Source organism: Ambystoma mexicanum, chromosome 6q (genome assembly GCF_040938575.1).
Source record: "Ambystoma mexicanum isolate Mex_15411 chromosome 6q, UKY_AmexF1_1, whole genome shotgun sequence".
Lineage (NCBI taxonomy): Eukaryota > Metazoa > Chordata > Amphibia > Caudata > Ambystomatidae > Ambystoma > Ambystoma mexicanum.
In genome coordinates, this window is record NC_090937.1 from 1423991609 (window position 1) to 1424019428 (window position 27820).

At 45.8% G+C, this 27820-nt stretch overlaps 1 protein-coding gene across 1 annotated transcript in view; it reads left to right on the plus strand.

Annotated features, from left to right (window-relative positions):
- The window catches only part of NELFA (negative elongation factor complex member A), a 386029-nt gene that overhangs the window by 139588 nt on the left and 218621 nt on the right, over positions 1 to 27820 (plus strand). Inside the window, exons 5-7 of the mRNA XM_069632129.1 lie at positions 19339 to 19469; positions 20286 to 20355; positions 26843 to 26931. Of these exons, the coding sequence (XP_069488230.1) occupies positions 19339 to 19469; positions 20286 to 20355; positions 26843 to 26931 (290 nt within the window). The remainder of the gene's footprint in view (positions 1 to 19338; positions 19470 to 20285; positions 20356 to 26842; positions 26932 to 27820) is intronic.

A 27820-nucleotide genomic window follows, 5' to 3' on the forward strand; every position in this document is an offset into this window, starting at 1 on the left:
CCTACTCTCCAGGCCCAGGAATTCCTTTGTGTAGTTTTTATCTTCGGCGGGAGACCTTGGGCAAGCCCAGGCTCCAGGGTGTCTGAGGCGTCAGGAAGCGAGTGAGGAGTGCAACCCTGCAGCTCTTTGTCTTCCAGCCTGCCTGTGTTCCAACTGGTAGGCTGTCTGTCCTGAAAGGCCTGCCACCCCCTCAGGTTTGAATGTTGCATGCCTGTCTGATTACCTGAGTTCCTATATAAAGATCAGATCCTGGTAGGAGAAGGGGTAGTCGACCACTGGAACCAAATCTGAAGAGGAAGATGGAGGAAAGCCGGTTGGGGCGATTTTCAGAGACAAGAGAGCATGCTATGTAACCAAAGCCTGCTGTTACCCTTCCTTTCATGTGACCTGGGGATCCCAAAAAGGACGACACCCGACCCAGAGCCTGGTGCGATCCACTAAACTCAAGAGGACCTGGATTTTGAGCCATCCCACGGCGTGCTGCGGCCTTGCCCGGCTGCAATACACCAATACCCTGGGACCTCGAGACATCGCGCGGTGCACATTCTTTGGAATTCCAAATCTCGCTGAACCTTTGGATGCATCCTGCTGGACCTCCAGACACTTGATTTGAGTCCTGGAAGTCCCCTTGCCAGAAATTCTGGACCAGATTAACTACGAGAATCCGACCTGTGATATTCTGTCTAATTTTGGCTCCTGAAAAGGGCACCAGATCTACAAACCCACATCCAGCCATGAAGAAACTCTTGCCTGGAGCCTTCCCCGTTGATCCCTGCTGCAAATTCCCCTCCAGTGTCCTATCTTCACGACCAGGAATTTATCAATCTGGTTTTTGGTTGCAGATCCTTAAGAAGTCCAACTGCAAACGCTAATTCTGGGCTGATGGAAGGTCCAGCACTCTGGTGAGGGGACTTCTAGGAATCAAATTGTGGCTCTGGGGTTCCAGCAGCAGGATGCCACCAAAGTTTCAGCTCAATTCGTAAGACTGTGCGTCGCGCAATGGCTCACGGTTCCAGGGTATTGCAGCCCAGCAAGGTCAGAGCACGACATGGCATGACTCGGCTCAAAATGCAGGTCTTCTTGAGTCTAGTGAATCTCGCCACGCTCTGGGGGGGTAGTTTTTGGTGTCCCCAGGTCGCTTCGAAGGAAGGTTAACAGCAGGCTGTGGATCTTCGGATATGGTTCCAGTGGTCGAATTGTCAGCAGCTTCCAGGTTCAGAGTATTCATCAGGAACTACAGCACAACTTCTGCCTTCTCTCCCTGCATTTTACAGCAAGTGGCAGTCTTAATGTCCAAAGAGGACATCCAGTCCCCCCAGGAGATTGTTCCTTTCAGGCAAGTTGAAAGACAGAGCTGTAGAGGACTCACTGCCTGCCTTTCCAGACACTCTGGAGCCTGGGCAGGGAATCCACATGATTCCCGCCGAAGATGAAACAGCCACTGAGGTTGTTCCCGCCTAGAATAGCAGGGGAAAACCTCAAACACAGCAAGCACACAAGAAATGGCAAACAAAGGAGCCCAACATTTTAGAAAAATTGTGCCCTTCTGTGCTTTACCGAGGCTGAATTAACTACCTGCGAGTAATAGACTAAGTCATAAAAGTAAAACCACTGCCACCAGCCATTCATGCAAAACTCTCAATTGTAACAAAACGTAACCAGATAAGTCAGAAGGGGATTACATTGTATCCCCCCCCAGCACTCAACATAAGGTGGGGTGTGCTGGCTCGCTATATAAAATGTAAAGGGGGGATGAAAATTCCTCTTTAGTACTTGGGAACTATAGTTCACCCAAGTACATAAAAGAGAAATTAACAGGGGAGCCCATGGGGCAACCCAGTCTAAGCCCACAGGTTGTAGTAAAATATAACTTCAACCATACACTATGGAGAGACATTAAAAGGTCACCCATAAAAAGTGCAAAAGACTAGATGAGAAGGGAAAAAGATTCCCCCTCACCTAAGGACAGGGTCAAATAGTTAACTAGTCAAACCAAAACGTTCTGGGGTTGACACAGGTCAGGAAGATTTATCATTGATATGAAAATCGTACCGAACACACTAGATGCTACACTCAAGAGTTCCAATCAACTGTACATGTATTGGGCTTGTCCTGGACTGACATATGTAAAATGCTGACTGAAATTAGTGAGTTCCGGGTGGAGGTGGCTCCCTGTTCATGCATATTTGGGGTCACTATCAAATTTCTATTATCCGTAGCTTCTTAAATCTTGGACTTTTGCTGGCTAAGCGATTGTATATTGCTGAAAGAGAAAGGTACTGTGCCACAGACTGTTGGCCTGTGGATGACCAGTTTAGTTTGGGCCAATGACATGGAATAATTATGCCACTCTGCTACCAGAGTGGCATATCTTTGTCACCACCTCCCCACTGCAGCTCACTTCTCACCGGAAGCATTCAGATGGATCACCTCTTTCCTCAAAGGACGAATCGTGCATCTTCAGGCAAGTGCAGCCCTTAGCCCAATCACCTTCGGAGTACCTCAAGGCTCCTACATCTCCCCCACCTTGCACAGCATATTCATGAGGCCTCTCTTGGATATCCTGGATGCCCTAGGCATAGCTTACACAAACTACGCTGATGACACCCAAATCCTCCTTCCGCTCTCCGGGAACTTTGACCAAGACGCAAAAGCCCTCAATGCAGTCTACGCACCATCCAAGCCTTGATGGCAGCCAACCGACTTTGCCTGAACGAGGATAAGACCGAAATGTTGCTTGGAGGCTCCCCCTCAGTACTAAAAAAAAAAAACAATATGTGGCCTTCAACATAGACAGCATCCGAATACCTGTCTTCCCTACAGTCAAGACCCTGGGGGTCTACATTGATGCCAGCCTCTCCATGTCCCGTAAGATCAACTCCATTGCCTCCTCAGCGGTCTACGCCACAAAACTACTTAACGCCACCAAACCCTTCCTCCGACAGTTGCCTCACCATCGCCAGGGCAATCATAGGATCCAAACTGGACTATTGCAACACCCTCTTTGCCGGCACCTCTTCAAAAAAACCTACAAAAACTCCAGGTCATCCACAATAATGCACTACGAGCTGCCCTTAGCGTCCCAAAAGAGAACTCCTCTTTGCCGCCAGAAGAGCAGCCCATTAGCTTCCCATCAAAGAACGTGTCCTTTTCAAAACACTATCCATCACTCACAAATACCTCTCCAATTTGCTCCCTCCTATCTCGCCCAAAAGTGTACGAGAGAAGGTTCTGCCAGACCCATAAGAACCCTCTAATACCACAGCCTCAGACAAACCAAAGCCAGCTGTGCCAAAGCCGAAGGCACAAGCTTTACTTTCATTGCTGTCAAACTGTAGAACTCACTCCACCCAGCCTTAGAGCAGAACCCTCTTACAGGGCTTTCCGTAAATCTATAAAACACTGCTCTTCAACTAACCTTATTCCCAGCACAATGCACTAGTATACTGTCTCTGCTGATACTAAATCATGATGTAACATTGTATAAAGTACTAATATACTACAAACATGTATGTATGTGTGTATGCTCACTACAAATCTCTAACAGAACCTCTGCTGTTCTGCGCTTTATAAATGAAAAAAATAAATACCAATGGGCTGTCAGTCCAAAGATATCTGGTCTGCCTTCCTGGGTTATGAGTGACATGGCGAGTGTGGGTCAAAGCCAGGGCACAGAACACCTACAAAATAAGGTGCATAATATCGTTTTATGGATGTGTCAAATGCTTCAGTAATGTACCATACCGCCCCAGAGATGTACCACCAGGGACTTCTGAGAAGACACCCTAGGAGAATTCCCAGAGGTGGGCCTGGGTGTACTGGATGAAAGGACTACCAATCACAGAAAATACCCCAAAGACTTTACAGAAATCACATAGGCTTAAGGTAAGTACATATCATAACCAACACAGTACCTCAGCACAGAAGAAGATTTGCAGCAGAAAGACTTCAGGATCAGCAGCCAAAAACCCAGTCAATGGATTCCTTTTCCATGAAGACGGAAGATAGGACTTTGGAAGGGAAGTTGCAGCGGGGATCAATGGAGAAGGCTCCAGGCAAGAGTTTCCTTGCGACTGGAAGTGGCTCTGTGGTTTTGGCACCCTTTTCAGGAGCCAGAAGAAGACTATCGCCAGTCGGATTCTCGTCGTTTGCAAGGTCCAGCACTCTGATGAAAGGACTTTCAGGACTCATATCGTGTCTCTGGAGTTCCAGCGGGATGCCACCAAAGTTTCAACTCAATTCAGAATTTGGTGGACCATGCACCATACAATGGTTTGCGGTCCCAGGGTATTACGGTATTGCAGATCTGCAAGGTTGCAGCATGACGTAGAATGGCTCAAAATGCAGGTCTTCCTGAGTCTAGCGTATATCACCAGGTTCTGAGTCGGGGTCGTCCTTTACAGGATACTCTGGTCAATTGGAAGGAAGGCGGTGGCTGGAAATCAATATTGCCTTCAATTCTTCATCTTTCTCTTTGATTTCAGCTCCAGTGGTCAACTTGCCGGCAGCTTCCAGGTATGGACTATTTATCAGGAACTACAACACAATTTCTGTGTTCTCTCTCCACATTTTACAGTAAGAGGCAGTCTGTCCAATCAAGACAGCCAGCCCCCACTCGGAGTTGTTTCCTTTCAGGCAAGGTGGAAGACAAAGGGCTGTGGAGTTTTGGACACCTGCCTCGCTTCCTGCCTTTCCAAACACACTGTTTTGTCTTCGCAGGGAATCCTTGAGATTCCCCGCCCAGGCTCCAGCCACTCATGTCGTTCCTTCCTAAAATTGCAGGGGAAGACCTCAGAAAATGCAAGCATGCCAGAAATGGCGAAGAAAGGAATCCACCATTTTAGAAAAATGGTGGCCCTTCTGTGCATTATCGAGGCTGAATTAACAGCCTGCGAGTAATGAAGACTAAAAGCCATAAAGGTAAAACCACTGCCACTAACCAGTCATGTAAAACTCGCAACTGTAACAAAATGTTATCGGGTAAGTGAGAAAGGGGATACATTGTATCCCACCAGCACTCCCCATACGGTGGAGTGTGCTGGCTCACTGTATAAAAATGTAAAGTGGGATGAAAATCCCTCTACTACTTGGGAACAGTAGTACACCCAAGTACATAAGAGAGATTAACAGGGGAGCCCATAGGGGCAACCCAGCCTAAGCCCAAAAGTTGTACTAAACTATAACTTCAACCATACACTATGGAGAGACATTAAAAGGTCGCCCATAAAAAGTGCAAAAGACTAGGTGAGAGGAGGGAAAAGATTCACCTTCACCTGTGGACAAGGTAAAATAATTGCATAGTCAGGGCAAAAAGGTCTTATGTTGACACAGGTCAGGAAGATGTATCATTGATATGAACATCTTATCTAACATCAGTCACCTTCAAAGCTAATGAAACAATCCAAGTGAGTGCAGCACTAGTGCTGGGACGCTTGGGACAAGAGGGTAAGATTTACAAAAAGCAAATATCAAAACAGACTGACATTGAAACGGCGATAGACGCAGAGCTTGGCTTCAGACTGGTTTGTCCATCTGTTCAGAGGAGGAATGGCCCAATTGTTGATTTGAAGGCGGCGTTTTGAGACTTGGTGGTTATGCTGTTATGTTAAATGCATTTATAAAGCACTGAAAGGACAGCCACGTCCCAAATATTGAAAGTAGCCTGTGCTGATTGGTTGAGTTCCTGGATAAATGACCTGGATCTGGAAGCTGAAGACAAGTCGACCACTGGAGCTGAATCCAATTAGGAAGACTAGAAGACCGCTGTAGCTGATTCCAGCGACCGGAGATGCCTGCTTTGTGATCACTGCCTTTGCTGACCCCTTGTTCCATGCGACAGAGGTTCTGAAGACGACTCCGGCCCTTGGACTGGTGGCACCAATCAGTCTTAAGAAGACCAGCATTTTGAGCCATCCCAGGACGAGCCGTTACCTTCCTGGGCTGCACTCCACCAATACCCTGTGCTAAATCTTCCAGTGAACTAATCACACTGAAACATCGGTAGACTCATGCTGGATGTCCAGAAGCACGATTCGTCTCCTGAAGTCCCCTCACCAGAGTGCTGGAACGAGCTAGCAAGGTGAACTGATCAACCATTCGTCAACAGGTAGCTTAAAGGGTAACACTACATAAGACTTCCTATTTAACGTTCGCACACTGCTATTAAGGAATAGTATCGGCCAATTGTAAATTATAATTCAATCCAATATAGGGTGCAGGGGAGAAAAAAGCTTCTCTGGCACATAAAGCCGGTGAGCTAGCACAGCGAGTAGAGCGCTCGCTTTGACACCCGTGCAGAGCCTGCTGATGCAGGTTTGAATCCCGGCAGGGCCAAACTCAGCCTTTCATCCTTCCGAGGTCGATAAATGAGCACCACACACCATGGGAAATGAGCAGCGCTCAGATACCTGAGGGTTCGTAGCGCTATATAAATGCACAAACACAAAGTTTCTGCTAGACTAAACAGTGTCCTTATGTAGTGGACCCTTCTGTCTCCTGAACACCAACACTGACACAAGTCAGTCCATTTGAGTCTTTTCAGTTGAAACGTAATCAAGATCTACTAACAATGTCAAATGACAGAAAATCTTTTTTACTATTTGGTTTTTTCTTTACATAAAAGAAAACCTTTACAAAATTTTACATGAATTGAACATTTTACATGAATCAAAACATGTACTCTAAAAATCATCTAAAAAAAAAAGGAAAAGCATAAGTATTAAACGTCAGAGTAAAACAAACCAGACAATGTATTAAGGAATACCTAAAACTCGAGTGTAAATTCACAGATAAGTTATGTAGATGATAAATTATAACATGTAAAACTCAAATATACCGGTCTACAAAAGCATCTTTGCATTCAATATTACATTCATAATATAAAATTGGCTAAAATAGATTGCATTCTACTTTCAGGAATCTCACCACCGGTAATTGCAAAGAAGTATGTTTATTATGTTTATCATAAAGCATATGTTTCCATAAATAGTCAGGGTCTACACTTTTTACATCTGAAGAAAAGCGACTAAAATAAGGTGGCCGAGTTGAGATCAAAGCTGGGCAATCAATCAATAGGTGTCTGTTTCTTTGATTTCTTTCTCTTTACAATGTCTGCAGAGAATGGGAGAGTCCATTACTTTGCCTCGCACAGTGTTGATTTCTCCCGTCGCTAAAACATTAAAACAAAATCTCGTAAAGACATTTCTCGAACTTCTCTTAGGAAAGCGGTTAAGATAAGGTTCCGGCAAGCCCATGGATTAATAATAATAAACCATGGGAGTATATAGTCTATGGTTTACCAGTTTTTGGGTTGTGTTGGCACAGTCTGCATTTTGCAACAATTGTTAAACTTTTTGGATTGTAGAATACTGTGCGCAAAGTTGCGTCCGCAGTTCTTAATAATTGTTTGCAAATTTCCAATAGTTTTTTAAGGAAAGCAGATTTAGAGATATCTAGTTTCATGTGTTAACCCAAATCCGAATACAAGGAGTGCTTATTTTCATTTGCCAGGTTGCGAAAAAGAGGCAGTTCCATTCAATGATACCTCATAAGGATTGGAGGCCAAATTCATATCTCAAAGCAACTAGGGTAACACATTTTAGCAAGCAATATATCATTTCTCTTAGGATACTTTCTTCCAATTTATTAATGTCCAGTTTACCAGAAATAAACAAAATTTCTAAACCATAAATGTTCGGGATTATTTTTTGTTTATAATATCTTACCATCGGTAAGCAAGAATAAGCACCAAATGTACGATAGACTATTTTCATTTGGATGGTGCTTTGTTTGGCTTTCATGTAAAAATTGATTTCGAGTCTGCGAGTGGTTTGGGTTATCAGTTATTAAGAAACCTAGATCTATCATTGAGTGCTTGATTCCCAGTATGGTCTTATCTAAAAACCATTTTTCCGTTGCCTGCTTCTTTCAACTAAAGTGTATAATATGTGACTTTTGCGGATTAATAATAAGGCCATTTAAGGCCATATACTGCGCAAAGGCTGATAAGCGCTGGAGACCCAGGGGAGTTTTATCAAACAGCAGAAAGTCATCTGCACATTAGCACCAGCTCGGTTTTTATTTATTTATTTTTCCCCCATTCCAAAGTGGGTTGGATAAATGCTGCCTTAATTGGGCAGAGACCTTCGTTTTTTAATCGTACTTGGATTTTGGAGCAAACAATAAAGATCACTTTTGACCAACTATTTGGATCGTCCCTTAGAACCACATTAGATAATCCATTTGGACCCGCAGGTATGGACGAAATAGACCGCATGATCTTGTCTCGAATTTGGGCCGCTGAGAAGCTACAATTCCATTGAGTGGATCAAAGAATGTCAGCAATTACAAAGGGGGGGAGGCTCTGGCGGCTTGGGGAGCATCAAAATGCTCCGACCAGGATTGTTCCGAGATTTGGTTTAAAATAGGTTATATGCGGGGAGTGCCTATTGGGCACCAAAATTGTCGGGAGGAGTTATCCTTCAATGCTCTCAACATTTCCTCGCTGTCAGCTTGAAGCATTGAACTTTTATGGCCTTTTAGCCAGTTTTTATATAACTGTTTTGTATATCTTGCCCCCTCTTTTTTGGATATTTCTGAGATCATTAGCAGCCTAAGTTTCCTTAATGAAATGCACAAGAAAGTTGTAGTTGTGCGCACAATGTGATTGTATTTGTGAGTATGGGGTTTCTTAATATGTTTACACTTGTTAGAATTGTCAATAAGGGTCTTAACATATGGAATAAAATGATTGTGTGTAAATCTTCGATATTTTTCTTCGTAGTTTGTTGTAATATGCTCATTCCGGAACAAATTACATGCTTGTACGTTTCCGGGATGCCATATAATCTGATTTTTTTTTTTGCAAGATTTAGACGTCAGTCTGGAGATGTATATTGGGAAGGACAAACACATCTTGCTAGATTAATGTCTACTTCAAGCATTTTATGATCACTCAGTGTCGTATGAGTTATAGCAAATGTTTCTACTAAACTGATATATTTGGAGACAAAAACATAATTAATTGCAGACGTCATGTTACCCAATGACCAGGTGATATAGGGCACCCCGGGTCTTGGAATAGAATCTAATGTGAGACCCCAAGAGGTGAATAACTTCCAAACCAAAGGGTCACTTTTCTTATGTGCAGCCTCTGCAGATTTTAAGATGTGTTCCCCCTCGATGCAGAGCCACAATCAATATTTCCCTAGAAACAGCAATGAAATTATCTATTGCAAGCTTCATGTTAGTATTGAGGTCACCCATGATCAGTATTTGAAGAGCAGTACATTTCAATAAACAGTTTTCCATTATTGCTTCCATCTTCAAGATTAACTCCTACAGATTAGCGCCAGGGTACCAATAAACATTCAGAATCGGCAAATGGGAAACTCCATTACCAACCACCTTCACCAGAGACCCCAAAACATGGGGAGCAAGTGAAACCGTTTCAATCACATGTAGTACCGTGCCCAGCTTTACAGCAATGAGTAGGCGGAGTGCTTGATGATTTAGCGTTATTTGTGATTTTAGCTTTGGCAAACAAATCATAAGTTTGCCTCTGCTCCAAGAGCATAGAACATAGTTTCTTACCATGTGGTGGAATCAGTTGAGGGGTACAAAGAACTTGTTCTCCTTTTGGGCCTGTGATAGTTTATTTTGTTCCTACTTTATGATGCATCTCCTCTGAGAGAGTATTAGTGGGTATGTCATACGTTCCAACGTTAGTGTTCAATTTTCCTCCCCCATTCTCAGCCGCTAATGCATCCATGGTGTGCGATAGCTCCTTCTCCTCTGCAATAAAGTTCCGCCAGGTATTTTTGGGAACTTTATTCCTTCGATTATAAAGGGAGGACTGCAATTTATTTTTCTTACTTTTTTGCGTTCTTGGTAGAATTTGATTTTTGTGTGTAGATCTAAGCTTAAAGGTTCTGATGTAGAAACGGTTGATGGTACCGATTCTGTTTATTTTCCAGATGCTTCACTATGGTCTTAGACGCATTAAATATATCCCCCAGCTGCGTGGCTAACTTATTTGGGAGAGATTCTAAAATATTTGCCCCTGCTTTGGATTTTGCCAGCATGCGTTGCATTACAATTATCATTTCAAAATAGCAGGCATAATGCTCTTTTAACTCCTGCAATATTAATGAAAGGGTCTCAGTCATGTCAGCCTTTTGGGGTTAGTGGTGGCAAGTTGGTTCATTCGGAGGATCTTGGAAGTGTTGGGTCAGGGCCATTAGCGTGGGGTCAGCTGTAAAGAAATCTGGTGGGGGTATCCAGAAAGGAGCTGGCCTCATCAGAGTTAGTGTTTTTACCAGGCTGAGTAACAAACAGGCATGAGCTAGAAGCTTCTTCCTGTTGGATTTGGGGCTGTCCCCACATCGATATCATAGAAGAATTTACTATTTCTTCTACGTTCAATATTAGTGAATCGCTGGGTTCTGGGGGCGAAGGAGGGAGCGGTAGATTCATTGCCATCCGCATCATGGTTTTTACCGGCGTGAATACAAGGGGTGCAGAAAATATATCCTCGTACATCCGCGCCCCCTGTATTGTAGAGCTCCTCGTGGCCCGTCCCGTCAGGAGTATGTGTATGCTATGCTGGCTCTTCTGCGGGACATGATGGATAAAGAACGCTCTGTGTGCCAAATAGTGGCGTGCCTCAACCAATAATATTCTATTCAGATGAATCAGTCAGTAAATAATAGCAATAAGGAAGAAATGCTTTTTTGGATTACCCCTCTGCTGAGCCAGCCAAGACCGTGCCTGTTTGGGAATGAGGAAGAAAATCCTCCGCCCCAAGCCCCAAGCCTCACGTCTAACAGGTGTAACAGGCAGGCACTTCTGGCGGTTCCCAGATTTTTTAAGGCCGGCTTCGCAGTCAGAGGGGCGTGGCCCCCAAACAGTCCAATGAGGCAAGTTTGGCAAGTTTGGCAACAACAGCAGAAATCCACTGCAGCAGGGAAGAATCACCCAGGCTTAACAGGCAGGCACTTTTGTATATTAAATATTTAATCCTAAAAAATGAGCTCTCTGCGTTTCTGGAAAATACTTAATCAGGAGCAAGACTTTTATGTAGTCGACATTAATGATTCTTCAAAACTTAATTATCTAGAAAAAATTATATAACAGATCTATCAATACTTCTACAAGATTTTTATTTATTTACTAAATGTAAATAAGATTCCATCTTTAGGCTATGGCTGATGTTCGGGTAAGGAGGGTTCATCAAAAATCCTTGAGTCAATGTCCCTCACTTGTGTTCAAAGATATTGACTTATCACCTATTAAGGGGAAGATATTAGAAAAAACAGTGTTTGTGCAATGAGTAACAAACAATATCTCGAAGCCGGCATGTCTCAATAAATGGAGGGACAATGTTTGGAATTAATCCTAACCTTTGGCATTGCTCTGGGCAACCCTCCAGACCATTGTAATTCAGCCTGCCAAGCCATTACAGAAGGGGAAGACCATATGCAAATTTGGCTAGGTCCCACCACAAAAGTGGCAGTCCATCATGAACTGCGAGGTCACATCCCTTCTGCACGAAACCACAGGCCTCCCCAGAAATGTTTCCTCATCATTGGGTGTCATCCGTGAGGAGTAGCTTAGTTCTCTAAGCCAAGCAGGCTTGGGCCCAATTCTGGGCATACCCGTCCCACTCGGGGTGACTTATGCAAAAACAAAAGGTAATGACTGGAAGGTTTGGGATTGCCTGCCCCTTTCGGGTGGGACCAATCCTGATTTGCTATGGTCTTTCCCCCTTTTGTAATGGCTTGGCAGGCGAAGAACAATGGTCTGGAGAGTTGCCCAGAGCAATACCAGAGGTTAAGATTAATTCTAAACCTTCCAGTCATCACCGCTTTTGTTTTTCTGAATAGTATTTGTCATTTACTTAAATTTGAATTGTGTTCCCGTATTCTAGAAAGTAACTGTTTGTTTAAATGTATTATTGCTTGAAACCAAATAAGTAATGTAGTTTACTATCAATAGGGTCTGCTTTCCTTGAAATGCATACTGCCATTCTAAATGTGGTTTATACTTTGGTTTACTTACCATAAGTATTGTTAGTTCCTATGTTGTGTTTGACCATTAGTACTTAATTTTTCAAAGAATTCTCTTTGCCTGTGTATATGTAAAATAAATCAGTATTTGTATGATATATATCAGTGTATAAGTGTTTGTTTGGACCATATGTATGCTACAAGTTCCTTCCGACAGCACCCTCTGCCTCCTAAAATAAGCTTGGCTGCTCTGTCATGAGTTGGAGTTTCTGTATTGTCCAAGGGATAGTCTTAAGACTGTCCTCCCATAAGAAGCCGAAGAGGCGTCCTCGATGTGGCTCATCTTCAGACTCATCCTTACCCAATAGAAAACAGGTACGTTTTCCCGGTATATGTGCATCAAAAGCTGAATGCAAGGTTTTTTGCCTCGAATGAGTGTTTGAGAAGGCGGCTTCTCCTGCCCTTTCAAAAGAACTGAGTAAGTCTTGGAGCCCATCGCAAAACCAAAAAAGTGGTGGGTGGAAGGTTTCGAATTAACCTGAACCACTGGCATTGCTCTGGGCAACCTTTCACTCCAGTATTTGAGCCTGTCTGTGCCATTGCAAAAGGGGTCCAGTCATATGCATTTCAGTAAGGTACTTCCACGAATGGGAGCATCCCTTCCTGAACTGCTAGGCCAGGTCGCCTCTGCACTGAAACGCAAGCAACTCCAGGCATGTTTCAGCCAGTGGTTTAGATTTATTCAAAACTTTCCACTCAGCACATGTTTTCTTTGGTCGTTTGTCTCCCTATATGAGAGAGGGTATACCCAGATGTGGGTCCAGCCCTCTAGATAAGGTGCTTATTGTGCCTTTTTACGCATGTAATTATAGTCAATACAGATATTTCCATTTTCTACTGCGTACCATGTACGCTGTATTTATTTTAAAAAACCTACTTTCCGCCACTAGATGGCACTGTAGCATTTCTTTTGTCATCAGCAACATAGCCTTTCTTATGCATGATGGTGAATTTCCAACTGAAAGAACACGAGTCCACTTGCAAATCTGTAACTGTTAAAGCGAGCAGCACAATAAAGCATGCACCAATAAAGCATGCAACCGAGAAAGGAGAAATAACCTGCTGATCTTTGGCCTTGTGGAATCGGAGGGGGAGACTCGGGCGAGCCTAGAGGGCAAGGTACAAGATATCATCAGGATCGTCCTTGGAGAATGTCCCGATCGACAGGACCCATCGGGCGGGTGGTGGCGGAAGGGGCCAACGATCGGTGCTGGCGTGCCGCCATTACTATAAAGACAAAACCAAGATACTGGAAAGGGCCAAAAAACTTGAGATACATACAATATGGGAACTCTATGGTGGCGATCTTCCAGGAACTCTCGGCCCTTACACTGCAGATGAGGAAAAAATGCAGGAGAAGGGGGTCTGATATCGCTGGGGGCACCCATTCCACCTGGCATTTGAGTGGCAAGGTGAGAAGTATCAACTTGTAGCGGAGGAGGATATCCAGAGAACCGCCGGAGACCTACTTGGAGATCCCCCAGGGACATCAAGAGAGCAGAATGAGGCTGGGGGGGACCCGGTCCAGGCCCCTCGAGGTCCAGACCTGACGCAGGGGAAGCTAAAGGTGAAAGGTACTCGTAAAGTCCAGAAAACTAGGCAGCCCCCCGCGGGCCGCGGGGGACCCCCCATGAATGCAATGGTAGGGTAATGGAATTAATCGCTACACTGTAATTCACTAGTCTCCTGGGGGCCCTGAGGACCAGGAGAAACACATGTAGCATTAAGTTGTTGCCACGGTTGGCTGGTTGTTGTTTAATGGGCAGGAGACAAAGTTACACAGTTGGCCTGAACAAAGGCCTAAGAGGTTGGATAGTTTGTGGACTTTATGCTTTGGTTTGGGGACCATGGTGAATTTCTTGATTCACACTGAACGCCAAGCCATTGAGTGGTGCACAATCGGGGTGGCAAACTCCATGGTGTGGGCACGGAAGGGACTACAGGTTCGGGTGACCCCCACTGGGACTCCAAGGTCAATAGAAATTTGGAAGCCATTTTTCTTTTTTGTTGCTAAATTGTGTGAGGGAAGTCCCTCGCTAATGAGCATCCCGGGGCCAGGGTAACATCCCTGGTGGTTCGTTGACCAACCCCAACAAGTGTTGGGAGAGGTAGACGAACGCCTCGCAAAATGGGTAAGTGAAGTTGGGGGGGGGGGGGAGGTGGGGGGTAGAAGAAGGGAGGTGGAGTGAAGGTGCAGTTGGGGACCAGGGAAGACCAGTTCGAACCGTGTTTTTTTTTTTTTTTCTCTGCCTCACAATGTGTTCCACAAGCAGATGATACAAAGGTGTTCAGAGAAAGAAGAGAAATGATAATGATTGAAGGGAAAATAGGCACACTGTTAAAGGTTTAAACTCCCAGAATAAGAGATCACGCACTAGCGCAAACAGCGACTGATTGTCTTCCCACAAGAAACCCACTACAAACAGGGAAAATAATCAATGATAAAAGGGAAAGACATTGGGCACAACTTTTGGGCCTCCCATAGAAGTACTAAAAAAAGAGGGGGTGGGCATTCTCCTGGGCAAGTCCATCCACCTCACTGAAATTGACACCAAGTAGGGTTTTGGGGGACGATTCCCAGGGGTCAAGGGCACCTGCGAGGGCGAGCGTATCACGCTAGCCACGGTATACGCGCCCAACTCGTGCCAAATTGGCTTCCTGACTCAAATCTTCAGGGTAATGGACGAATGGGCAGAAGGGGCAATGATATTGGGAGGGGATTTTAATCTCATAATGGACCCCCGATTGGACTGGTGGCCGGCAAGGGGCGCAGAGACAAGGGGGGCCTCCAAGGATAACTTGGCACTACAGACTGTCCTTAGTGAACATTACTGGGTTGACGTATGGCGCAGAGCATGGCCGGGGGCGGGGTACACCTTTTTCTCTCCCCCACACTGTACGTATACAAGAATCGACCTCTTACTAATATCGGAGGAAGGGAGAGGGGTGGTCGAGTCCCCACGGGTGGAGGCAATAACATGGTCAGATCATGAATTAGTGGTGGCAAACTGGTCACTCCCGGTTTCCCTGAGATCGTCCCTATGACGGTGTAATGATACGCTCCTCCTTGACCCAATCTTCCGGGAATTTATGAGAAAGGAAATGGTGGCCTACTTCGAAACAAACGACAACGGGGAGACGGATATGGCCACGATATCGGAAGTGGCAAAGGCCACCTTTAGGGGCCTTCTAATAGCTGAAGGCTCAGCGTAAACGTGAAAGGGGCCTAATTGAAAACGAGATCCGGGCAGAACTGGGGACAATAAAAGCTAGGCTAGGCCTACCGGGGGAAGATTGTGAGGCCTACCCAGGGTAGATGCAGGAGAAAAGACAGGCACTGCATGCTGTCCTCATAGGGGAAGTTATTAAGAAAGTCAGATATACCAAACGAAGGTACTATGAATGGGGGGGATAAAATGGGGACCCTCTTGGCGCACAGGACACGGGGATGTAGAATGGAGAATGTGGTGCGTCTTGTTCGAGACGGAGGCGGTTGGGCCCACAAGGGACGGGATGAAATTACGGAATCCTTCACCTATTTTTATAAGTAACTCTATACCAAACAGGAAGGTGAATCACTGGAAAACATCCAGACCTACCTAGCCGAACACTCCCCGCCTCGACTAATTGACACCGAACGGAAGGCCCTGGAGAAGGAAATATCGGAAGAGGTGGAATTAGCCATTAAGAGATTGAAAGCAGGGAATGCCCCGTGGGGAGATGGTTACACTGCGGATTTCTATAAACAATGCCAATCCATTCTAGTGAAACCGCAAGCCAAATTATTCAATCAAATTAAAAGCCAACAGTCAATCCCACCAACGTTTCTACTGGCCATTACCACTGTAATACCCAAACCAGGAAAGGACCAGGCAGAATGCGGATCATATAGACCCATATCCCTTCTGAACATAGATGCCAACATTTTTACTAGAATCCTGCCAACCAGACTGGAGGGTTGCCTTCCCCGCCTAATCCACTCTGATCAGGTAGGATTTATCCTGAACAGACAGGGCTCCGACAATATGCGCAAGACCCTCCATGTGCGGAGTTCAAGGTTGGTCCAAGAGGAAGGGGCACTTCTGTTGGCCCTCGACGCAGAGAAGGCCTTCGACCGGGTTAACTGTGTCTTCATGTGGGAGGTTTTCTCTTCGCTGGGGCCGAGGTCGCTGGGTTGGATGGCGGCACTATACTCCTCACCATCAGCCAGAGTGGTCGTGCATGGGACTGAATCCAAGATTTTTCCCCTGGAGAGAGGCATGAGGCAGGGGTGTCCACTGTCCCCCTTAATATATGCAATGGTGATGGAGCCTTGGGCAATCTCCATCAGAAAGGATGCGGCCATCAGAGGGGTACTAATAGGGGACACATAATGTAAGATTGGCCTATTTGCTGATGACGCATTGCTATACATCACAAAACCATCCCAGACGGTTCCCTGGATCTTGCAGGGTCTGACGCATTATGGAGAGCTCTCCGGGTTTAAGGTTAACCTCGGGAAATCGGTGGCCTTCATTGGGGGAGACCTGGCAGACCCAGAGTTGGATTATGTAAAAGGGCTCCCTTTCACATAACAAAGGGATGGGTTCTGATATCTGGGTATCCATGTGACCTGGATGACCTCTTCTCTGCAAACTTTCCCCCACTTTGGCTGACAATCGAGAGGAGAGATGGGCAAGGTTGGGGCTCTCCTGGATGGTGCGACTCAACCTGGTGAAGAAAGTGATTCTCCCCAAGTTTCTGTTCCTATTCCAAATGCTCCCAGTACAGGTGCCTAAGACATTCTTTGCGGAAGTAAAGCAAATCCCCTTAAACTTCCCCTGGTCTGGCAAAAAACATAGGATCTCTTATGAGGTGCTTACCAGACCAAAGGAGGACAGCGGGGTTTGATATCCAGGCTTGGAGACATACCATAGGGCCTCCCAGCTAAAGTGTTGATTGACCACTTTACCCCAGGTATGGAAAAACAATGGGTAGTCATGGACAACACGGTTCTTGCCCTGGTCACTGGAGGAATGGCTGTGGGTCCCAAGAAAAAACATCCCCAGGAGGGTCCTAAACCACCCAATCTTGAAAGTGCTGTGGTCACTATGGAGGGAGGGGGGGTTACTATCGCTGGCTTACGATCTGCCCTGAGCTGTATCTGGGCCCCCCCTCTTCATAGATAAGATAGCGGAGCCAGCTGCATTTCAAAAATGGTTCAAGGCCGGATTTAGCAGGACTGGCCTTCTTTGGGTGGGGGGGCTCGTTCCTACCCCTGAAGGATCTAGAGGAGGCTCTGTGGTTGGGCACACTGTCACCGTCCCGCTACCTCCAGCTCAATGGAGTTCTTACGGAACCCTCATGGGGGGACACCCTAAGAAGAGACCTATCTGAATTTGAGAGGCTCCTCATTTCAGCCGGGGGCTCTAAGGGGGTGATATCTCGCCTTTACAGACTTTTATTCTCTGCTCCGAGGGAACCCCCACCAGCATGCACACAATGGGAGAAGGACCTGGTGGAGGTAATAGATGACGAGAGATGGTTGAAAATGTGCAGGAGAGCGAACCGCTCCACGGCCTCGCTCCAGTTTCGGCAGCAGGCTCTCAAGGTGCTACACAGATGGCACTATCCCCCGCAAAGGATAGTGAGAATGCGGGTGGGATATGATCCACACTGCTGGAAATGCAAGAAAATAAAAGGCGACTATATCCATATGTGGTGGAAATGCCCAGTGGTTCAGATGTACTGGGAGGCGGTACTATCCTGGGAAAAGGGAGTCGATGGGGTGGAGACCCCTATGCCCATGGCTCCTCCGCTTTGGAATAGATGTGCGCAAGGGACACGGGGGAACCCAAGACCACATGTTGCAGATAATGCTGGTGGCGGCCAGGTGTTGTCTGGCACAGAAGTGGAAAAGTCCTTGTATGCCGGGGGAAAGAGTGGGTCACTAAAGTACGAGTCATCTATGATATGGAGTTTCTTACACACTTAATTGATTAATCCAAGACAAACATAGAATAGCCATGGCTCCCCTTTTTTGAAAAATATGGACACTTGACCCAGTGAAACACCATGACGGAGGACTCTCCCCACCTCCCCCTGTCCCCCTTCCCACCCCCTCAGATGAGGAAAACCATGAGTAACGGGACTAAAAAGGAAAGGCCCTCAAAGCGGGACCCGACACATCAGTGTGCAGCAGTAACAACTGAATTGGAGTGGAAATACTATGTATGAACTCGCTAGATAAAATGTACACATAAGCTCGGACTGTTGGGGGGGGGGGGGGGTTGTTATAATTATGCTGGGATTGTCAAGTTTGCGTAGGCCTTTTGATGTTATGACTCAAAATGATGATAAAATGATTTTCGAAAACTCCATTATAGTTGAAAGCTGCAGTGGTAGTCTTTCAAGAGCTCCTTCCAATTGACTACTAAGTCTGGCATATGGTGTATTTCCCACACCCATGGCATATCATGTAGGGCAGGGTTTTGCAAACCTTCAGTCTCCAGATGTTTTGGACTAAAACTCCAATCCGCTCTAGCATGCGTAGTTGATGCGGAGGGATTATGGTAGTCCTAGTCCAAAACATATGGACAGCCACAGGCTGCATAACCATAATCTATGCTGGTATTCCCTTATTGCCATACAAACTTGGTGATGACTCAGGCATCACTCATTGACTTTATAACATCAGAGGACCAGTCCACTCAAGCTTCACTGTCATTCATGTGAAGCAAATTTTAATAAGGTCTACAGCTATTATGGAATACTACATACTAGGTCTTCCAGCAGTTGTTTGTATCAAGCCCTGAGTATTAGCTTTTTCCAGTGCATTGCCATTTTTACTTCACTGCTCTTCCCACTCATCTGTTCCTTATGGAAAATAAATGGGAATTTAGCAACAGACTAGATCTTGGTATTAAACAAAAACACCTCTGTACTGCAATAGTCCAGTTTGATTGCTTTCATGGTTTTTATTTTTTGTTGTCCGGGCCTTGGAGAAAGACATATTGTGGTGCTTTATTCGAACAACAATAACAATTACTTTTGTGTAGTGTGGTTCAGCAGGTTGTATTCTTGAGTCCCTTTGTTTGCAGCAAAAACAGCTGTTCTCATTTAAGGCAAAAATGTAACAGTCAATCTCCTCTTTAAAGAACATACTGATAAAACCAGTCTGGTCGAAAATGTGCAAATTATATTTTGTATGATCTAAATGCTGGTTCTATGTAAGGTTCACAGTTGGCGGTACTGTGAAGCGATTATCACTATATTTTTAAAATTTCCTTTTCAGCGCCTCTCAAAGGGATACCAAAGCAAGCTCCATTTAGAAGTCCAACAACACCCAGTGTTTTTAGTCCAGCTGCAAACAGGACCCCAGTTGCCCCTTCAAGAACACCCCTGCGTAAAGAAAGAGGAGTAAAGGTACATTTTCTTTAAACATAGATCTGGCACTTCCAAACACTTGATGACCCCCTAATCCCAGTGATCAACTGGTATCATGTGGATGCTCAGTTCATTAGTAGAGTACTCCCAAGTGTGCATTTGTTGTTAATCGTAAGATTTTAGTACACAAGCAGTACATACTCTGTAATGGATGATCCCCCTTTATGTTCAGCACTTGCACAATCTGAATAGTCTGTCAGCCTAGTAGGAATACTTTTTTGGTGTTTTTCGTCCCTTCCTGCACTTCCTCCTCTTCCCTGCTCTAATGCTATAGCACTTGCACGTTCCAAATGTTTCAAGAACGTTTAGTTTTATACCTATTCCACTTCCCGCCCCCTACGTCTTGATGTGCCTTGAAACACAATTTTGCTGTATAGTGCGCATTACAAATAACCAATGAAATAAATATGGTTGAGGTAGATGAGGTGGCCGACTCACTGCCAAATCGTGTCAGCAGATATGATGCAAATGAAGATGTGAGACCCCATCTAAACAATAGCATCAACTATTTCTGGTCTTCTTGAGGATGTGGCTTCTTATTCAACGTTTCCCTATGCTGTGAATGTTGTTAGGAATACAGTTTACAAGCCAGAGAGGTGGATAAGATGAACTCTGCACATTTAAGCTTGATCAAATGTCTGCAGGTAAGTTGGGTTTGAAATGTTGGCAGTTCTGTATGGTTTCCTTTTAATCTAGTTAAATGTTGATTGCATTTATCTTTTGAAACTTAAACTTTGACTTGTTATGCTACTGAGTAATACATTATTTGCCGACACTTTGTTTTTATTTTTCTAGCTGCTAGATATCAAAGAACTCGATATGGTTGGTGCTGGGCGTGAGGCAAAACGGAGAAGGAAGACTTTAGGTCAGTAATAAACAGAAATCTAGGTTTTTCTGCAGGAATTGTCATTCCTTAACATTTCCTCTAGTTGGTGCAGACCTACTTACTGATCTTAATTGCTATGGTTCATTCCAAAGAAATCCTTTAGGAAATTCCCCAGCTTTAGAAAAATCCCTGTGTGTGGGTGTATGTTTTTTGTTGGCAAAGTATCAGCCAAATACGTTGTCCAGATCAAAAGGGAATCTGCTTAGATCTCATGCTGTGCATAGGCCAACATCTAGTGGAAGCTGCGGAGTATTGTTTTCGAAACTCGAAAAGGGACGTCGACAGGGCGTGCCAGTAATACTATCCCTAGTGTGACGTCCACTGTACCCATGATCCTTCACCCGTCGAGGTCCCTCTGATTGATTTTTTTCCGCCATTCTAGATGGACGCTTATAGCGGAGTTCCTCTTTCGGCTTATGCCATTTACTATTCTCAAATTACCAATACTTTCTTCTTACTAACCTTTGTATCACCAACTATCGAAACACCAGATGCCGGTGAAGAACAAGAAAAACGACAGTCTAAATACTCCCGCAACAGATCCGTTTGGACCTTGGAAGGCCGCTATGGGCTTCGACCCACACAGTAGGGAGAGGGGGGAGGTCATTTTAGAATGTATATGCCTCTTTTCTTACACTACATTCGCTTAGCTGCCGTGTCATTCTGTTATGGATAATACCCCTTTTACATTTTTCCCCAAGTGCAGTAGGAAAGTTCCGTGGGTCGATGAACACCTTGTGTGTAACCTGTCTCCCGTGAGACCACGTCGAGGGTTCTTGTCAAGCGTGCAGACTCTTCAAGCCTAAGACTTTGAAGGACCGATCTACTAAACACTGGGCCCACTACACCAGGCAGCTCGAGGCCATGGAAGTAGAGAGGGTGCCTTCAGCGACGGCAGCAACAATGCGGTATCCGATGGCAAAGGCGACGGGGTTATTCCGGTTACCCAAGCGCAGGCCCCCGACCCCGGAAGACAGGCCGACTGCCTTGTTATGGGGACAACACACTTGCCGGAAGCGCTATAATTTCACCCTCCACTACTTAAACACACAACCCACGGTCGAGGCTCGACACATGTGTCGAACAGACAGTAGTGCACGACTTCTAGGGAGAGGTCCGTTGAATCTGTCCTCTGGGCACTCTCGATCGAGATCGCCACCTGACAGGCACCGGCCGTCGAAGGACGGTACAGACGTTGCGCGAAAAACTCCCACCGGGGGCTGATGGTCAGCGGACGAGGCTCCGGTTCAGCCTGCACCCAAAAATCGACACACTGCATCGATTCAGGTACAAGATCCCATACAGTCAGTATTGACCCACTTAGGCAAGAAAAATGCTTCAGAGGGCCAGGGTAAAGTGAGAGAGTCCAAGAAAAAGTCCTCCAAGACCCCTCATAGGGAGAAATCTCAGGAGGTTAAGCCCACTCAGAAGAGTAAATAACCTGTATCTCATGAGTCTGTCTTCACCCTGAAAAAGGCTCCTCCTAACTTACTTCCTCCCACAAATGAAGTTTGAGGGCTCCCTTCTCAACCATTGGTCATCCCTAGTTCTGCCCAATGGTCGGCTAAGGATATAGACCGGGTCATGAGGAGTATGTCCTTCATGGCCTACTTCTATGAAAAGGACCCTGACTATTTCAAGAGCTTCCACTCCACCCCCCTGCACTACAGCACCCTCTGGGTCACAGATCCCTGCTCAACCACCTAAGAGGTCTCACCCCCAGTGCAAGGCACAGTCCTTGACCTTTATGACCCCGGACTCTGATCATTAAGACCTCTATTCAAGAGGCAGCAGACCCTTATTATGGAGATGATGCAGCAGACCCTTGTTACGGGGATGACGCCGAGGTTGACCCAGAGAGAAATATGTATGTCATGGACTCTCATATTAATCAGGACCGCCTCGGTCATGGACTCACCCATTGACAACCCCTGCTAAGTGAAGTGCTTGTCAAGGCGGCAGAACATTTTCAGATAGCTACTCAGGAAGAACAAGATAAAGATTTCGTAGACGAAATCTTAGGAGATAGGAAGGCTGTGACTAGTCTATCCGTCTCCTCAAGTCCATTCAGCGAAAAATACAGCCATCGCTGGAGACCCCTAATCTTACGCGGGCAGTGAACCCCTGCATAGAGAAACTATTTAGACCTGCCCCGCTGTATATCGGAGGGCAACTGAAGTCCTATTCAAGGAAGAGGGCTGGTACACTCCTAGCTTCCTCTGAGGCCCCGCCTGACAAGGAAAGCAAGAGACTTTACACAATGGGCAGAAGGTGGCCTCCTCAGCGACATTACAGACCAGGATTGCTAAAAATTCTACCCTGTTGGTCAGCTACAACTGCCACAAATGGGATGAGGTCTCGGCCTTACTGTCATCGGCCCCGGAACCACTTTCAGCTTGCCCAGGTGGCTGCAGAAGGCAGGGCAGTGTCAAGCTCCTTATTAAAAATCAATCTTGACGCTGCGGACAACGCAGGCAGGATAATAGCAAAAGGGACAATTATCAAGCGTCCCGCTTGGTTGCGCCAAAATTCAGAGGGTTATAGGTTCCACCTATAACTGGAATCAAAGTACTGCCTGGGGAAAAAAAATCAGGTTAAGTCCTCCCAGAATTGCCCTAGAGGAGCGCGCAGATCCTGTGGTCGCGGTAGGGGCAACTCCTCAAGTGGCGCCCCACCTGAAAAGCAGTGACTATCCCCTCCAGGTGCCCTCCCATGTCTCTCCAGTAGGAGGGTGCATATCCAGCTTCACCCACGCATGGGAGGAAATCCCCACACGGATGGGTGCTGTCCACCGTAACAGGCGGATATTGTATAGAGCTCCTCGACCAACCCCAGAACCACCCCCCACTACAAAAGGCCCATTCCAAGGAACGGAGGCGCATCCTCCTCGAGGAAATCGCCACGCTTCTACTAAAGGATGCCATCGAAGTCGTCCCGGCCAATCAGAGAAACAAGGAAATTTATTCAACTTACTTCCTTGTGCCAAAGAAAGATCTAACAATGCGCCCGGTATTAGATTTGAGCCCTGCAAACAAATATGTCAAGCCACAAAAGTTCTGTATGACTAAGCTACAAGAGGTAATCCCTCTACTAAAAAAGGATTACATGGCAACACTGGATATGAAAGATGCTTACTTTCATATTTCAATGTTCCCAGCGCACAGAAGATTCTTGGCTTTCAAGATAGCGAACCAGCACTTCCAATTCAAAGTGCTGCCCTTCGGAATAGCATCTGCTCCAAGGGTATTCACGAAGGTACTGACTGTGGTGGCCGCACACCTGTACAGGGAGGCAATCACAGTGTACCCTTACCTGGACAACTAGCTGATTACAGGGGAGTCTCCCCTAATTTGCAGGCAAAACCTTCAGAGAACTATCAACCTACTCTTCGAATTGGGCTTTTCCATCAATGAGAAAAAATCAAGCCTAGTACCAAGGAGTTCCTAGGAGCAGTCATAAACACACAAGAGGGGTTTGTCTTTCCATCAGAGGAAAGAGTCCAATACATGTTACTGCAAATACCACTTTTATCAGGCCGGCCGCCAGCTGAGGGTGCGCAAAGCAATGCGTTTACTAGGAATGATGGCATCTTGCATTTACCTGGTACCTCATGCGCGCCTGCGACCCATGCAGGAGTGGTTGGTGAAACAGTGGTCTCAGGCGAGTGGTCAGTGGGACGATCTAGTGGTTGTTTCGCCAACATTAGTACAAAATCTTTGCTGGTGGAGAAGAGAAAATCTGTTTATTGGGGGGTGGAGGGGGGACCCATCTACGATCCCGAAGTACAAGCGATTGTCTCGACAGATGCCTCACTCGCTGGGTGGGGGCTCATTACCTTCAACACACAGCTCAGGGTCTGTGGTCTCATGCTTCAGCACAGAACCACATCAATCTGCTAGAACTACTGGCAGTATTGAAAGCCCTTCAGGTGTTAGTCTCAGCTAGCAAACCAATCTGTGCAAATCCTGACCGACTGCAATGTTTTACATCAACAAACGGGGGGGGGGGAGAGGTTGCACATGTTGTCCAAATCTGTCCAGGCGTGCGCAACAAATTTGGAAATGGGCACTCAAACAGAACATATTCATATCGCACCACGTTCCAGGGAAAGTCAACTCTCTCGCAGACTAATTGAGCAGAGATTCCCCTACCAGAAGAACATGAATGGCAACTACACGCAGGGGTCGTAGAACACCTCTTTTCTCAATGGGTTTTCCCCACAATAGACTTGTTCGCTACAAGCGCAAACAAGCAATGCCCCGACTTCGCGTCCAGGTTCCCCAAGCCAGGCTCCAAGGGGAACACCCTGTGGATGAACTGGTCAGGGAAATCTGCTTATGCAAACACCTCTCATGAGGAAGGTGGTGAACAAGATCCACAAGGAACAGGTGACCCTCATCCTAGTTGCTCCTATGTGGGCAAGACAACCCTGGTATCCACATCTGCGCAAACTGGCGATGTGCGATCCCATCAAACTCCCGTTCCCATACAATCTGCTCACTCAGCATGGGGGACTATCAGTGCATCCTTAACCTCACTCAATGAACTTGGCAGCATGGGTCCTGAAGTCAAAGCGTTGTGACATCTTAATCTGCCAGAGATGTATGGATATCTTGAAAGAATGAAGAAAGCCTAACACTAGGCACTGTTATTTTCACAAGTGGAGATTTGTAATTCGGTGCCAGTCTAAACATATTAACTCCATAGAATGTGCTCCTTCCCACATTCTTATATGCTCCACTTGCTAGATGCAGGGTAAGTATTCAACTCTTTAAAGGTCTACCTGGCAGCTTTGACAGCCTATACCACTTCCCACAATAAAGTCTCATGGTGGAAGGTACCTGTCATCAAAGCATTCATGGAGGGAGTAAAAAGACTCCACCTTCCAATTTCAAACCCGCCGCCAGGATGGGATCACAATGTTGTACTTGCTAAGCTCATGAGACCCCCTTTCGAGCCAATGCACAAGTCTAGTCTCAAACACCTGACTTACAAAACTGCCTTCTTAGTGGCTATCACTTCCATAAGAAGAGTTAGTGAAATATAGGCATTGTCAGTGCAGGATCCTTTCTTTGTTGTACACAACAAGCTGGCTTTACGTACTCTTCCTAGGTTCTTCCCTAAGTTCATCTCTAAATTTCACGTAAACCAGTCTATTGAGCTGCCGGCTTTCTTTCAGGAACCCGCCAGCTCAGCTGAGGTAAAAACTCCACACACTAGATGTGTGGAGGGCGGTCCTCTATGTAGACAAGACCAGCCCGCTAAGAAAAACAGATCAACTGTTTGTCTCCATAGCACCAGGCAGAGAAGATGACTGCATTTCGAAGAATGCCATCTCCAGGTGGATAGTCAGATGTATACAATTGTGCTATTCCCTATTAAACAAGACACTGCCTTTTACGCCCAGAGCTCACTCCACAAGGAGCAGAGGAGCCACTCTGGCTTTCATTGCAAATGTCCCTCTAGACAGCATTTGCAAAGCAGCTACATGGAGCTCAATACACACTTTCACTCGGCATTATTGCATTGACACTCAGTCCAAGACAGATACACAGGTGGGACGAGCGGTTCTAAGACATCTGGTCGCCAATGAACTTTCTCGCATCCCACCACCTTCTTATAACCCTGCTCGCTAATCTATGCACAGCATGTGATCTAAGCAGATTCCACAAGCCGAAGGATACATTACTCATTGTAATCGTATTTCTGATGCTTGTATCTGCTTGTATCATGCGCCCACCCTTCCTCCCCTCGGAGAGAAGGCGCATGGATGCTTATGAGCTTGTCTGATGCGTATTTGCTTGGATACAACTGTACTCGCGCTACACATCATGCTACCACATGTCAGAAAAATAAAAATCTGAGGGACCTCGACACATGAAGGATCATGGGTACAATGGGTGTCACACTAGGGATAGTATTATTGGCACGCCCTGTCAACACCCCTTTTCGAATTTCGAAAAAACAACCAATACTCCGCAGCTTCCACTAGATGTCGGCCTATGCACAGCATGTGAATCTAAGCAGATACAAGCATCAGAAATACGATTATGGTGAGTAATGTATCCCATATATATATTTTGTTACAGGGATCAAGAGGCGCACCTCTGGTTCCATGCACAATTCACCTACTCAGCCACTGGTGTACCCCACCTAAAGGTTTCAGTGCTCATCACGTCCAGGAGGAAGTCTTTACTTGCAGCTCACAGCCAGTGCAGGTGTTGTCAATCAGTGTTGATTCTGCTGCAAGTATTTCTGGTTTGCAGGGAACCTGCTCACACCCAGGCGCACAGTGGGGGGAGGAAGTAGCCCGCTGTGTGGCACTGCAGGGCATGTCGCCCTAGTGCAGCAACCTATTGGACTCTGATGCTTCCACCCTCTAGAGATCCATGAATATTAACAGTACAGGAAGGAAGGGGTGCCCTATGTGGGGTGGTACTAAACACATTTCCATTATCTTTACCAGATCCAGAAGTTGTGGATAAACCAGCAAAAGAAGAAACTGTTGTCGAAAATGCTACACCCGATTATGCAGCTGGGTTAGTCTCCACACAGGTATGGCTATCTACTTTCATACAATTAGATGAGATTTCATCTGTTAGGATTGACAACATGCATTAAGCATGTGTCGCAGGTATTTTCAATCCTGGATTAAAGATGTTGGTATTTCAAGAGACTCCGATACCATCTAGTAAACCATTACTGGACAGTTATTTGTTTCAATTATTCATCTTGGAAAATGGCTAAAGGATTCCCTACAGCATATAATATTCTATTGCTGTTTGTGTGTTGGTGTTTCAGTTTATCTGCCCAGGAGTTAGAGGGCAGGTTGTGTAGCACTTCTGGAGGACACTGTACAAACCTTTGGCAGGTAAAGAGGGTTCTTTTGGTGAGCAAAACAATATTTTTGTGGGATAACTGGGCCTAATTGGTCAGGGATGGCCTTAAAAGTGAAGGTTGATGTGCCCTGCATAGTGTTTCTTAGCAGATAACATTTGTGTAAATCACAACAGATGTTGCTTTTAAGTGCCTTTTGGGCCCGTTTCAACACTCCCTCCTGCCTAAGCATGGCTAATAGCCTTTTTATTACTCAGCAGATGGTAAGAGAGTAAGTCACGCCATCTGAGCTGGGGCCTGAAGGCAGTATGAGAGTGTTGCCAAAAAATAGAAAGAAAAGAATCTTATTAAAGCTGTCCCATTTCTTTCAGAATGACCCCACTACCTCTCCCCCCCAACCCCCAAACAGATCTGCAAACAATGTGTTTCTTGACTGATTTCTGAAAGTGAGCTATTTTTCACTACCACTCTACCTTTGTTTGGTTTAGGGGCACTCATGGCTACAAGGGCAGGGGGTTAGGACCTGTTTGCTAGAAAGCCCACTTTTTACCTGATGAGGTATACCCATGTACCCTTTTCAGTATTTCTTGTGTTTTGGACTTAATTT